The 14304-nt window shown below is 41.7% G+C and overlaps 1 protein-coding gene across 3 annotated transcripts in view; it reads left to right on the top strand.

Moving 5' to 3' along the window:
• trrap (transformation/transcription domain-associated protein) overlaps window positions 1-14304 on the top strand; it is a 218468-nt gene that overhangs the window by 165862 nt on the left and 38302 nt on the right. For all 3 annotated transcript variants that reach the window (XM_068056569.1, XM_068056568.1, XM_068056567.1), the window contains 4 exons: window positions 1191-1355; window positions 4116-4206; window positions 6222-6421; window positions 8101-8362. In XM_068056569.1, coding sequence (XP_067912670.1) covers window positions 1191-1355; window positions 4116-4206; window positions 6222-6421; window positions 8101-8362 — 718 coding nt within the window. The remainder of the gene's footprint in view (window positions 1-1190; window positions 1356-4115; window positions 4207-6221; window positions 6422-8100; window positions 8363-14304) is intronic.

Genomic DNA, 14304 nt, shown 5'->3' with positions numbered 1-14304 from the left:
TTCAAGCCTGCCTCTGCAGGACTGGGAGGATTCTGCCCTGAAAGAGCAGGCGTGGACTCAATGGGCCGAATGGCCACTTCCTGCACTGTACTGGTCCATGATTCTACCTTGACAGTACTCCAGTTAAAGAGGTGTTAGTTTATACTTGGGATTAAATTTAATGTTAACTGAATTTCTTAGTGCACTGATGGTTTTACCTGACATATTCTGTTTCTCTGTTTTTCACCTCTGCTTGCGAATCTGTTCCAGGCTGATTCAGCCATTAATCTTTCATAAAAATATCAAGGTTCAAATCATCTGTTAAAATTCTCCTACTACACATTACCATGGCGTTGTGGGAATTCCAGATTTGATTTCTTGACATATGTGTTGTTTGCTGCATACTACACATATACCTTTCATAGTTTATATCTAGTTGAGTTTTAGGATTTATTGGTATAGATACAACATTGTTGTATGCTATTTTATAACAGCAAACAATTTGCTCGGTAACATTGATTGTAGTAACACACTTGGCCTCGCCTTGTCATAAACTATCATTTCACACTTAATTTCAGCATTCATTGTAAAACATGCTCTAAATAATGCCCTTTCTTTATTGGTAGATAGCTGTACATTAACTTAATCATGAGGATTACATTCAGATATTGAAAATTATGTAACTTCATTGTAGTTTCATTTGCATAATTTCTTAATGTACTTTGGCAGGAATAAATGCTCAATAGTTTCATGGTGAAAAGTTTGTTAGATTTCAGAAATGCAATGGAAAGATTGTGAGATTGGATTTTTCGTATAAATTGTGAGGGTTACTAAATCTTCCAGTTATCCCAGTACTTTCTTCCATGTTTGCTCTGTGATTGTGAGAAGGTATGCCACCACCTTCTCGAGGGCAGCTGGGATGGGTACTGGCCTTGCCAGTAATGCCCATATCCTAAGAATTTATGAAAATTGTCATTGGTGCGCAGGTGCACGTAATTTGAACCGTCCATTGTTTCAGCCCGACCCATCATTGGATGATACTCTTTTGACTTGCTTTAAAAATCAAAAATGTGCGGTTTGGGGGACCAGGTACTCTGCATACTGTTTGTCACAGTGAGACACTGGCATTGTGAGCTGACTTGGCTGACATTTATTTGGTGAGGACATAACTCTCGGATAAGAAAGTGTTAATTTCCGCCTGCATTTCCCAGGTCCTTTGGCTACTGAGTTTTGATGATGAAAAGAACACGCTGGCAGATGCAGTGGACAAGTACTGCATTGGCGTGCCACCCATCCAATGGCTGGCCTGGATTCCTCAACTCTTGACATGCTTGGTTGGTTCCGAGGGCAAACTTCTTCTCAATCTCATCAGTCAAGTATGTATATGCTTGTAAAAGTTAACATTGAGTTTTGGGTTATCATGAATGAATGGGAAAAGTCTTCTAACTCATGGATTAAGGTATTTATCAAAACTTGCCTCATTAAATAAATTAAATTAAACAAATGTATCTGTCTAAACCATTTAATACCAGAACTTGATTAATGCGAAGGGCCAATTCTGCACAAATCTATTCTATGTATAATGTAACATTATACTAGTATTTTAATGTTATTAAATTTACGGCTCAGTTTGTCAAAAGAATGCAGCATTTTGGAATCTCTGTTGCTCCTACAGTAGTTTATTAATCCTCTGACATTTCTCTTACATATTTATGTACCTAACACAATTGGAAAATTTATTCCTGAGAGAATTCAGTATATTCCTGGCAATAGGTGCCTGACACAGTTTTGTTGTGTAACTAAGCTGCAAGTTACTGAAACTGTTGATCATAGAAAGATAGAGTCGGAGTTTATGCCTTTTCCACTTCCCTGTCTTTCGATCCTTCAGTATGTTAATGATGGACAATAAGATTAAAGAATAAGAGTGTTAGAACGTTGGCTTTGGAATTGTTGAATTTGTGTTAAACTTTCAAGATGGGAGATATATTGTTGCTTAGACTAAGCTTGTATTGCCTAGAGTTTGGAAGATTTAAGGGGTGATTAATTGAAGTGTTTTAGATGATTAAAGGATTTGATAGGGTAGATATAGAGAAACTGACCCCTCTAGAGGGGAGTTCAGAAGAAGGGGGCATAAACTTAACCTTAGAGCTAGGCTATTCAGGGGTAATGTCAGGAAGCACGTCTTCAAACAAAGCATGGTGGAAATCTGGAAATCTCCCTAAAAGAAAAAGCCTGTTTCAAACACTTCAAAACTGAGATTGATAAATTTCGGTTAGGCAAAGGTGGTAAGGGATACAGAACCAAGGGTAGATGAAGTTAAGATACAGATCCAGCCATGGCGAAACAAGCTTGCGGTCTTGAATGGCCTCCTCCTGTTTCTATGTTTGTACATCAGAAATGCGAAAATAATGTTCGTATTTATTCTTGCAAGGAGGGTGAAAATTTACATGCATTAAATCTATCAAGACTGTTCAGTATTTCGTGAGCAATCCTCAGCTTGTTACAAATGATATCTTTATACATTAAGTGGCTGTTTCTCACCTTCATTGCTGCATTCATATTGTATAAGATTATCCTGTAATAGGCAAAACCAGCATGTAGAGTTGGGTCCATTGGGAATTGTAGCCTAATTTAAAGAATGGTTGATGTCATTATGTGTCTGTATTTTTCCCCCTTAATTATCTGCATGAATACTGTGCTGGTACCGGCATTATGCATGTATTAAATTGTGCAGAAATACGATAGCTGGGTTTCACCAATTAATCGCTGATCAAACATTAACACAATTTTGGTTGGTTTGTAATGCTATTATCGAAGACATAAATATAACTTGGAAGGTACAGAGAAATGAAACATATCCACTACAATTATCGTCTATGCATAATATTTCAGTAACAGTATGATGATTTGTAAATGGTATACGGTTAGTAACATAGGCAAGAACCGTTTTACTAAAGACTATAGTCTGACAAGCCCCACAAATTAGTACTGCTCGATCACTCACTCCCCTAAACATCTGTCCAATTTTCCCTTAAATTCCATGTACTCTCCTTCCTGAGTTGTCTTGTATAGCTAGTCAGTTATTAGCACAAAGCTACGACCTCCTCTTTTAACATCGCAACAAATCACGATGTTTGTTAGTAACTCCATCCAGTTTTGCTTTCCAGAGGGCCTATCTATTAAAGCTGTAAATATAGGAAGTGAAGTAGTTAAACTAGAGTATTATCATGCTTTTGTTCCCTACTTTTGCCAGTTTAACTAGAAGAAGTCTTTCCTCCTACAATCATCGTTTGGCAATTCAGGATATGAAGTACAATAAATGCTAAGTAGATACTTGTATTTTTTTAATGCTTGGTTGCAAATGGGTCTTTCCAGGCTCATTGCTTTTCATCAGTTTATAATTGTATATCACTTATTGGGTGCCTGTCTTTATTGGCTGTGAATTGGAAAGTGTGTCTCTAAAATGCTGAATTGACTCAGTGGGCTGTTACCCTCACTGTTGAGTCAGGGGATTGTGGGTTCAGGTCCCCCTCCTGGACTTGGTGCATGATCTTAGTTGACGTTTCCAGTGCAGTTTTGAGAGAATGCTGCATTTAAAGGTGTCATTGCTCAGACCGAGGCCAAATTTACCTTCCTCATTTGGATGTCAAAGATCCATGATACCGCTTGGGGGTCTCCTGATGTCCTGACCACCATTCCTCATTCATGTAGTGCCACCAATCAACATCCCTGCTTAGGAGGAACAGGTAACTTTGGACCTTTAGTTCCCAAAGCTCTCCTCCAATGAGGGTTTTTCTTTGCCTCATGTCAGGTTCTGTTGGAGAATAATTGCTAGAAATTGATAGCTGTGATTAGTCAACACCTCCATTATTGTATCATGTGATTACCAGAATGGTTAGACGGCAAACTGGATAGATCTTGGTCTTTTTTTTGTCTAGGCAATTCTTATTTTTCTATTTAGCTGATCACCGTTTTGGGATCATGCTGTGTGCAAAATGCTTTTGCCTACATTGCTGCTGCACTTCAGTGCAATTTAATTGTTTGCAAATCACTTTGAGACATTGCCAAGAGAGATAAAAAGGCCCTATTTTGGGCATAACTCCTTTCTTAATGTCTGTATTCTTTTGTTTTATAAGGTTGGAAGAGTGTTTCCCCAGGCTGTCTATTTCCCAATCAGGACACTGTATTTAACCCTGAAGATTGAACAACGTGAACGCTACAAAAGTGGTAAGGCTTTGGCCGGTATAGATGTGGGCTGGTTTCACCTGATTCCCAAGCCAGCTAGTGTAGCAACAGGGGTTGTAGCAGCAGTTGGGCATTCTGTGTTGGAAGTTATCGGGACCACGCTCTCCTGGAATTGGTGATGCTATTTATTGGGCCAGGGCTAACTGCAAGTGAAGGTCACCAGCGTCATCTGTTCCAATCTATCTACTTTGTACCACAGAAACCTCACAATCCTTCATTCCTACTGGGTCTTTCAATTCTCTCTCCACTTTGCATCCTTTTTAAAACTCGCTGCAATAACTCAATTTTCTGGATTTGGCTATGAACAAATACTTCATCTGCCCTTTGAGGTCATATAAAATATATTCCCTTCAGAGTGGATATTCACGTCTGCGCTGGATTTTGTGTCAAAACTCTAGCCTTGTATTAATTCAAGGACTTGATAATTAATGACATTCATCTCAGGAAATGTTTTTAACAGATTGTGGTGCCCAAATAACGATAATTTGACCAGTTTCCAACATCGTTACAGAAGCTTTTTGTGTTTATAAGTAGTCAGAGTGAAATGTACCCAGCTGCCAATGCGATTAGGGCATGGTTAGTTCCCACTGAGATATTTTCAATGTTTTATACTTTGGCACCACATTACCTGCTGTTGGGTATTTGCAAAACTGAGAAAATTATCAGCAATCATAGAATTTCTTTGTAAATATTGGATTATTAGTCCCATTTGTGAAAATTGTACAGTGATGAATTAGTTTTAATAGATTGATGATTTTTTAAATGCGTCTTTGACGAATGCATTCTTAAAAGTATATTTTTTGTACAATAGCGAAATATTCCGACGAGTCCAAAATCTTAGATTTCCGTCACACTGCTCAGGTGCAGGGAGAAGCCTTGGTTTGTCAAAGAAGGGTCTTTTGAAGGAAGGGAAGTAGGTGACTAAGTAATGCGTAAGGATAGACATATAGGTAGAACAGTATACAGTACTGGTAAAATGTAATCATAATACAAGATATAAACAAATATAAAAATATATATCACACATGGACACATTTATTATCACAGACGCATTCTCATAAATAAGACAAGCTTTTATTAACTATATAAACTCACATTTAGGTATGCATTATTCACTGGAAATGACATTTTCCCCCACGGATTTAGAATACTTATAAATGGACTTCACATTCATGCCATCAGTGTGCTTCCAGGGTGATAAAATCAGAATATGACCTTTCATGGTTTTATTTTGATGTGGTTTTGCAGCAAGTATTCAAAAGGTTAGTAACTTGCATTTTGTTTTTGGTTTATATATTAAAATCGAACAATTTACAGGTTTACCTGACGTAGAGATTCAAAAAAAGTTGCTCTCCCTATTTCAATCCCTCACACACCGAAACTATAGGATGTGCAGTTATTTCTCATCTTGTAAGGATTAATTTATTAAATTAATGACTACACCTTTGTACAAGCTGCATTACAAATATAAAGAAATCTCTTAATAATTCCTTTGTACGGGCAGCAGTGCCCTTTATTATCTCGTGGCAGTGCAGTTATTAGCAATGAGCTTTGAGTATGAGGCTCTCGAGCTAATGGAGAAATGTAGGTCAGTAAATCAGAAAGAAGGCTGTGCTGAATGGAAAGGAATGTAGTTCGCCCTGGAAGCATTCTGATGGCACGAATGTGAAGTCCATTGATAAATAAGTGTTCCAAATCCGTGGGGGAAAATGTCAATTCTAGTGAATAATGCATACATAGATGCGGGTTATATAGTTAATAAAAGCTTGTTTTATTTCTGAGCGTGTGCCTGATAATAAATGTCTGTGTGTGATATATATTTTTATATCTATTTATATCTTGCATTATAATTACATTTTGCCAGTACTGAATAAGTTCGTATTCTTGGGATAACTGGAGGAATAAGACAAACTGAGGAAACCATGGAGATTGTAGGAACAACTGTTCTGAAACTTAACAGAAAGGGAATGCTGACGGCCACATTTCTGTTTTTGCAGACTCTGGACAGCAGCAGCCGGGTTCAGTCGGCTCTCAATCTCATTCTGCCTCCGACCCTGGGCCGATACGAGCTACTGCACCTATGTGGCGCTGCAGCCGGATAATGCACATGCAGCGGGAGCTTCATCCGACTCTGCTCTCGTCCCTGGAGGGCATTGTGGATCAAATGGTGTGGTTCCGTGAAAACTGGCATGAAGAGGTTTGTTGGTTTGCTCTCTCTCTCTCTCTCTCTCTCCCTCCCCCACCTTCTGAGAGCTTGATCTGTCTTTAAAAAAATTTCGCAAATGCCTGGAGATAATACTTTTCATTCACTGGATTTAAAGTTAAAACACAGCTGCTCTTCACTGTGATATATTTAATCTTCCTTTACATTTACATGGTTAAACAAAGGTACATTTCCAGAGCCACTGGATATTTGTTTTGAAGAATCAGGATTTCTTTTAATTGGTGATGAAGCTTGCTTAGTCTTTAATTCCTCCTTTTGGCTCTATTTCTAGTCCCTGCCCCTCCTCCATTTTATCCCACCTGTGCGAAAATCCTTGGAGTTGGGCAGATGTCGTGTTCTGTCAGTACTGCATTGCAACTGACAACTTTGGGTATGGTTGAAGGCGTCATGAGTTGGCCCAATCTCAAAACTAGGTGAAGGTTCTTGCCAGATTTGTAAACCGCTAGCAAGGTTCAGGAAAAGCTCACCCCCCGCTCCCCACCCCTTACAGGAGCAAACTCCTGGAGTGGGCAGGACTCGGGAGAACTCCTGCTCTTTACAGTGGTGTCATGGGATCTATGCGTCCACCTGAGAGGGCGGACTGGGTCTCAGTTTAAAGTCTCATCTGATAGACGCCATCTCCAACAGTGCAGCACCTCCCTCAGTGGGAGTGTCAGCCTGGAATTTGTGCTCAAGTCTCTGGAGTGGGACTAATTTAAGAGCAAGCCCCCAGGTGGCAAGGCAGAGATAGGTTGGACACCATCAATCTATTGGGAACTGTTACATCCTTTGGGTGGAACCTGGAAAAAATGTACTTTTAAGTTGGCAGGGGGGGGTGGGGGAAGAGACAATTTACATGGTGATTCTCTTGCCTTGCTGAAGAACATTTTTAAACTTTTACTACTTGATCTGCTTTATTTCACTGCAGATTCTTCTGAGCCTTGCGCTATCTGTCTTGTCAAAATGACATTTCAATATGCTAATCAACTATATTCTTGGAAAAGCAGATATTTCAATTGAGCACCTAATGCTTCAGTCACTGGCACCAGGCTACATAATAGTCCAATCAGGCAGTGAAACCCTCACTCACTGGCCTGACTAGTCTGTAGAGTTCCTAGAATGTGCATTGAAAAACATGTTGAATGTGCTTCATTATCTGCTTGAACAGTTGTATCAAGACCTATTTGGAAAAAAGAAAGACTTGCATGTAGCACCTCTTATGACCTCTGAAAGTCCCAGAGCACTTCACAGCCAATGAAATATTTTTGAAGTGTAGTCACTATTGTAGGAAAACACAGCAACCAATTTTTGCACAGCAAGCTCCCACAGGCAACAGGTGAGATAATGACCAGATCATTTTTTTTTTCCAGTGATAGTTGAGAGATAAATATTGACTTGGACAGAGGAAAACTCCCCTCTATAACTTCAAAATAGGGGCCTGGGATCCTTTCCATCCACTTGAGAGGACGGTCAGGTCTCGGTTTAAAGTCTCATCTGAAAGACGTCATCTCCTACAGTGCAGCACTCCCTCGGTACTGCACTGGGTGTGTCAACCTAGGTTCTGTGCTCAAGTCTCAGGAGTAGGACTTGAACCCGTGACCTCCTGATGCAGAAGCGAGAGTATTGGAAGTTCCATTGTGCTGTTACAGCTAAGAGTTTCTTTTGATACCTAGGTGCTGAGACAACTACAGCAAGGACTGGCAAAGTGCTACTCTGTGGCTTTTGAAAAGAGTGGTGCTGTGTCTGACGCCAAAATCACACCGCACACCTTAAACTTTGTCAAGAAGCTCGTGAGCACTTTTGGAGTCGGCCTCGAAAATGTGTCCAATGTGTCCACCATGTTCTCTAGTGCCGCCTCCGAGTCCCTGGCGAGGAGGGCCCAGGCCACAGCACAAGACCCGGTCTTCCAGAAGCTCAAGGGACAGTTTACAACAGGTGAGGAAAGTACACCCATTTGCAACATCATTTAACTGTTGAGTTTGGCAGTGAGGTTGCCTACCTGGAGGGCAGGAGGCATCTAAACATTAATGTATGAACAGGTGTGGTGAATGTGATGGCTTCAGATTGTTGAACTATAAGGATCTCCCCCAATTGCCCAGCAATTTCATGGCCTTGCCCTCCTCCCACCAGCAATGTCTAACTTCCTCCAGCCCGACAACCCACCAAAATCTCTGCGTTCCTCCGATTCTGGCCTCTTGTGTACTTCTGGTTTCCTTGGCCCCACAGTTAGCAGCCGTGCCTTCAGCTGCCTAGGCTTCAAACCTCTCTCTCCTCCTTTAAGATGCTCTTTAAACCCTACCCACGTGGCCTGGTTTTAAATTTTGTTTGATTGCACTTCTGCACTGTGCATTGGTAAATAAAATCTACATTAAAGATGCTATATAAGTGCAAGTTGTTTATCCATTGAATAGCTGTGCAGGTCAGCTCAGAAAGCTCCTAAATTCAGACCCCAGCCTGTGCTGAACTAACTGATCACAGGGCAGTGCTGATGATGCTTCTATCGGTTTCACTAAGTCTGCGTTAGGGAAGAGAAAATGGGCCACAGTTGCCACTTACAGTCACTTTCCAGTGGCCCCTGCTCATTTTGTGCATGTGAGGACAGGACTGGACTTGGATGCAGTGCGCCCACCTCCTGCTAATCACTGATTGAGGCATCACGCAGGAGGACATACCAGAAGGCACCTGGTGCCATGGGGCTGAGACCATGAGGGAATCTGTGCCCTCAGGTGAGGAGAACCCAAAACTGCCAAAAGGTAAAATAAATGTAAATGTCCTATTGTGGAAATGAAGCCTTTAAGAAAAAAAACTATAGCAGATAATACTGTTCCACACTGAAAATTAGTGACTTTTTTTTACGTAAATAAAGATAAACTGTTTCCAATGCTGAGTGGTTGATTTAAGGGCACAGATTTAAGGTGATTGGCCAAAGATGCAGAGGCAACATGAGAAACTTTCTTGTACAATGAGTTATGATTTTGGATGCACTGTTGAGAGGGTGGTGAAAACAGATTCAATAGTAGCCTTCAGAAAGGAATTGGGATAAATATTTGAAAGAGAAAAAACTGCAGGGATGTGGGGAAACAATGGGAAAGTGGGGCTAACTGGATCATACTTCAAAAGGGCTGGGTGCAGACTTGATGGGCCGAATAACTTCCAACTGTGCTGTACTATTCTATGATTGTATGATTTTGCAAGGCTCTGGAAAGTAAATCTAGGCAAGCTTCCTAAGGCGACTGACCTTTGCCAGCTTTTATGTTCCACAAAAGCTGCCTCCTTCCCCCTCTTCATCGAACCCTATCAGCTTATCCTTTTATTCCTTTTTTCCTCATGTAACAGGATGTAGCGATGCTATCTTAATGTAGCTTTTAATGTCAGCACCAAATGTAATTTCTATCCTAATTTTCTTATTTAAAAAATTAAATGCCCTCATCACTTTAACTGTACCATGCAGTCAAAAAAGTTTGATAGACAAAAAAACAGTAAAGTGGAGGGAAAACTTTGAAGCAAAGAGAACATGCAAAGCTTCACCAATTCTTTATAGTGAGGAGCTCAGTGAGTGTTTAATTAAAAGCATCATGATGACAGTTTGTATGTTACAACAGAGGCAGATTTAGTATTTTTTTAAACTGACATATTAAGCTTTATATCAAAAGTTGATTCTTTTATAATATATATTTTTGAAAACTTACTGTTCATGCTCTTGAAAATGTAACAAGCAAGCTCCTTCCTGTCATTTGCAAGTAGATTATTTTTCTTAAGTTTTCAATATAATTAAACAAAAAAAACCCAGCTCATATCTGAATTTCTACCCGTGAATAAAAAATAGGAAGTGGGAGCATGCAAATGCATAATTTATTCCACTCATCAGTTCATCATTAAAAGATAAGGAAATAAAATAGGGAATGCAGTTAGCACAAAGTATTCCCCATCTATGTATAATTTCATAAAACAAAGCCTCCAGCCTTGCTGTAGATGGCCATTTTACATTTACATTTGTTTGGTTGAAATGCCTGCTATTTTCAGCCTTCACTCACACTCGTTAATCTCTTCAATGATGTGGGTTATGGGCATATGAACACATGAAATTGGTGGACAGGAAAAGGCCAACTGGTCCATCAAGCCTGCCCCACACACTACGATGGCCAGGCTATTGTGACCAAATACCTCCTACAGCATCATGCTCCCCCATAGCCAGGTGATCTCCTGGAAGAGACAGAAAACAGAAAAGACCCAGGGCTAATAATGGAAAAATACTCTGGGAGATTATTCTCTGACTTCTTCAGGTGATCAAGGAGATCACTTGGACTGTTGGTCTCTTGTGTGACTATCACTTCATCAATCACCTTATTTTAGGGTAGGGTATGGACTCTTTACACTGTAGGACATGGGGTTCCAAGGGTGTCTGTGGATCATGTATATGTCGGTGAACCTTATGGGGGCCAACATATACATTTTAAATCTATGCTCCCACTAACTTGCATATATCTTAGGCTGCAGTTACTAACTCATCTCCCAAAAGTGGCAACAAGAAAACAAACTGAGGGCCAATAATGAGGGGAAAAAAATCTGAAATTCCTCTCTGACCCTCTCAGGTGGTCGAAGCCAGTGCAGGATATCACATTGACCAGGTGTATGTTACCTGTTAATCTGCTTATCAAAATGTGGCAGGTCCTAAAGCAGCTGCTTTGAATGACATGATTGTCAGTAATTCATGCCGGTGTCTCTGCTCTGGGGACCACCAAAATTGCAGGAGGAAGTCAGCGCTGCTTGCATACGCCTTCTGCTTGCGTGATCTGTTTTATTCATGTTCTCCACTGGGTTGTCCCACTGCTGGGCTGCATGTTATAAATTATGACCTCCTGAATGACAGCAAGAAAGCATTTGCATAGATTCTTCTTCTTCTTTGGCCTCCTTATCTCGAGAGACAATGGGTAAGCGCCTGGAGGTGGTCAGTGGTTTGTGGAGCAGCGCCTGGAGTGGCTATAAAGGCCAATTCTAGAGTGACAGGCTCTTCCACAGGTGCTGCAGAAAAATTTGTTTGTTGGGGCTGTTACACAGTTGGCTCTCCCCTTGCGCTTTTGTCTTTTTTCTTGCCAACTGCTAAGTCTCTTCGACTCGCCACACTTTAGCCCCGCCTTTATGGCTGCCCGCCAGCTCTGGCGAACGCTGGCAACTGACTCCCACGACTTGTGATCAATGTCACAGGATTTCATGTTGCGTTTGCAGACGTCTTTAAAGCGGAGACATGGACGGCCGGTGGGTTTGATACCAGTGACGAGCTCGTGGTACAATGTGTCTTTGGGGATCCTGCCATCTTTCATGCAGCTCACATGGCCAAGCCATCTCAAGCGCCGCTGACTCAGTAGTTTGTATAAGCTGGGGATGTTGGCCGCCTCGAGGACTTCTGTGTTGGAGATACGGTCCTGCCACCTGATGCCAAGTATTCTCCGGAGGCAGCGAAGATGGAATGAATTGAGACGTCGCTCTTGGCTGACATACGTTATCCAGGCCTCGCTGCCATAGAGCAAGGTACTGAGGACACAGGCTTGATACACTCGGAACTTTGTGTTCCGTGTCAGTGCGCCATTTTCCCCACACACTCTTGGCCAGTCTGGACATAGTAGTGGAAGCCTTTCCCATGCGCTTGTTGATTTCTGCATCTAAATCAGGGGACATAATCACTGACCAACGCAAACAAATGGACCGCTGGGTTGAGCACTACCTAGGACTGTACTCCAGGGAGAATGTTGTCACTGAGACTGCCCTCAATGCAGCCCAGCCTCAACCAGTCATGGATGAGCTGGACATACAGCCAACAAAATCGGAACTCAGTGATGCCATTGATTCTCTAGCCAGCGGAAAAGCCCCTAGGAAGGACAGCATTACCCCTGAAATAATCAAGAGTGCCAAACCTGCTATACTCTCAGCACTCCATGAACTGCTATGCCTGTGCTGGGACGAGGGAGCAGTACCTCAGGACATGCGCGATGCCAATATCATCACCCTCTATAAAAACAAAGGTGACCGCGGTGACTGCAACAACTGCCGTGGAATCTCCATGCTCAGGATAGTGGGGAAAGTCTTTGCTCGAGTCGCTCTAAACAGGCTCCAGAAGCTGGCCAAGCGCGTCTGCCCTGAGGCACAGTGTGGCTTTCGTGCAGAGATATCGACCGTTGACATGCTGTTCTCCCTTCGTCAGATACAGGAGAAATGCCGCGAACAACAGATGCCCCCTCTACATTGTTTTCATTGATCTCATCAAAGCCTTTGACCTCGTCAGCAGACGTGGTCTCTTCAGACTACTAGAAAAGATTGGATGTCCACCAAAGCTACTAAGTATCATCACCTCATTCCATGACAATATGAAAGGCGCAATTTAACATGGCGGCACCTCATCAGACCCCTTTCCTATCCTGAGTGGCGTGAAACAGGGCTGTGTTCTCGCACCCACACTTTTTGGGATTTTCTTCTCCCTGCTGCTTTCACATGCGTTCAAGTCTTCAGAAGAAGGAATTTTCCTCCACACAAGATCAGGGGGCAGGTTGTTCAACCTTGCCCGTCTAAGAGCGAAGTCCAAAGTATGGAAAGTCCTCATCAGGGAACTCCTCTTTGCTGACAATGCTGCTTTAACATTTCACACTGAAGAGTGCCTGCAGAGTCTCATCGTCAGGTTTGCGGCTGCCTGCAATGAATTTGGCCTAACCATCAGCCTCAAGAAAGTGATTCTTCTTACGTCTTTGAAATATCTCAAAGTACTTCACGCCGTGAGTTACTTGCTTTAGAGGATGGTGATGTTTCTGATGACCAACGTGGCAGCCATTATAGGCTACCTTTGCCACTCAAATAACAAGATGAATGATCAGTCAGTTTGCTTTGCCTTTATCTAACGGAGGAATGTTGGCACGACACTAGAGAACGTCTTGCTCCTCTTCAAGTCGTCTTGGTTTCCGGTCCCACTCCAGGGTAGTGAAGAGTTCTACCTGGTGGTTTGGCTGATATTTATCCTTCACCAACATCACTAAAACAGCTGATCTAGTTATTATCTCATTGATGTTCGAGGGAGCTTGCTGTGTGCATATTGGCTGCGATGTTTTCTACATTACAACAGTGACTGCCTTTCAAAAGTATGTCATGGGCTGTGAAGTGCTTTGGGACCTCGTGAAAGGTGCTATATAAATGCAAGTTCTATTTTTCTCTGGGATGTGGCAGTATTTCCAAATGAGCCAGCAGGTGGAGTATCCACCATACTGAATAAATAATTTAAATGTAACCCAGTTAGTGAATCAAGAAAGGTGTTGTTTCTTCTAAGTGGCTGGACCCAGCACAGAAATAAACAGCTATAAAATGAGGGAAAGAAAAGGCAATTAAAACAAGATTGTGGCTCTGGGTATTGCTTGAAGTCTGATTATGCAATTGGCTTTGTAGCACACACAGGCTAAATCTGGTGATTTGTTGTCTTCTGAGTAATAACGGCTGAATATCGGGGGGGGGGGGGTTTCCAGTCAGGATGCTGTGTAAATGGAGGATCTGATTGTACTCTCCTGAAAGTAGCTTGGAGTCATGAATGTGACCTACATAGCTTGTGCACATCTATTTGGCATGATGTACTCTTTGAGGCACCACAGTTGCATGACAGTAAATAATGGGGGTTCTGAACCACATGATTGAATTTAATGGACAGTGGTCACCCAGCAAAGAAATAACAGTGAAACACTTTGCATATTGGTGATTGTTCAAAAATTACAGGGCAATCCAAATATAGATATTATATATTGTGTTATTTTCCATCTTGTTTAGGAGACCATTTAATCTTCTTAAAAATTTGTTTACATTGTACTGTAACCCTGAGGGGAGTTTCTGCTCGTTTTTATTTTGCA

The sequence above is a fragment of the Heterodontus francisci genome, chromosome 24 (genome assembly GCF_036365525.1).
Source record: "Heterodontus francisci isolate sHetFra1 chromosome 24, sHetFra1.hap1, whole genome shotgun sequence".
NCBI classification, from domain to species: Eukaryota; Metazoa; Chordata; class Chondrichthyes; order Heterodontiformes; family Heterodontidae; genus Heterodontus; species Heterodontus francisci.
Note: the sequence above shows the minus strand (reverse complement) of the source record. Positions and strands in the feature narration are given on the sequence as shown.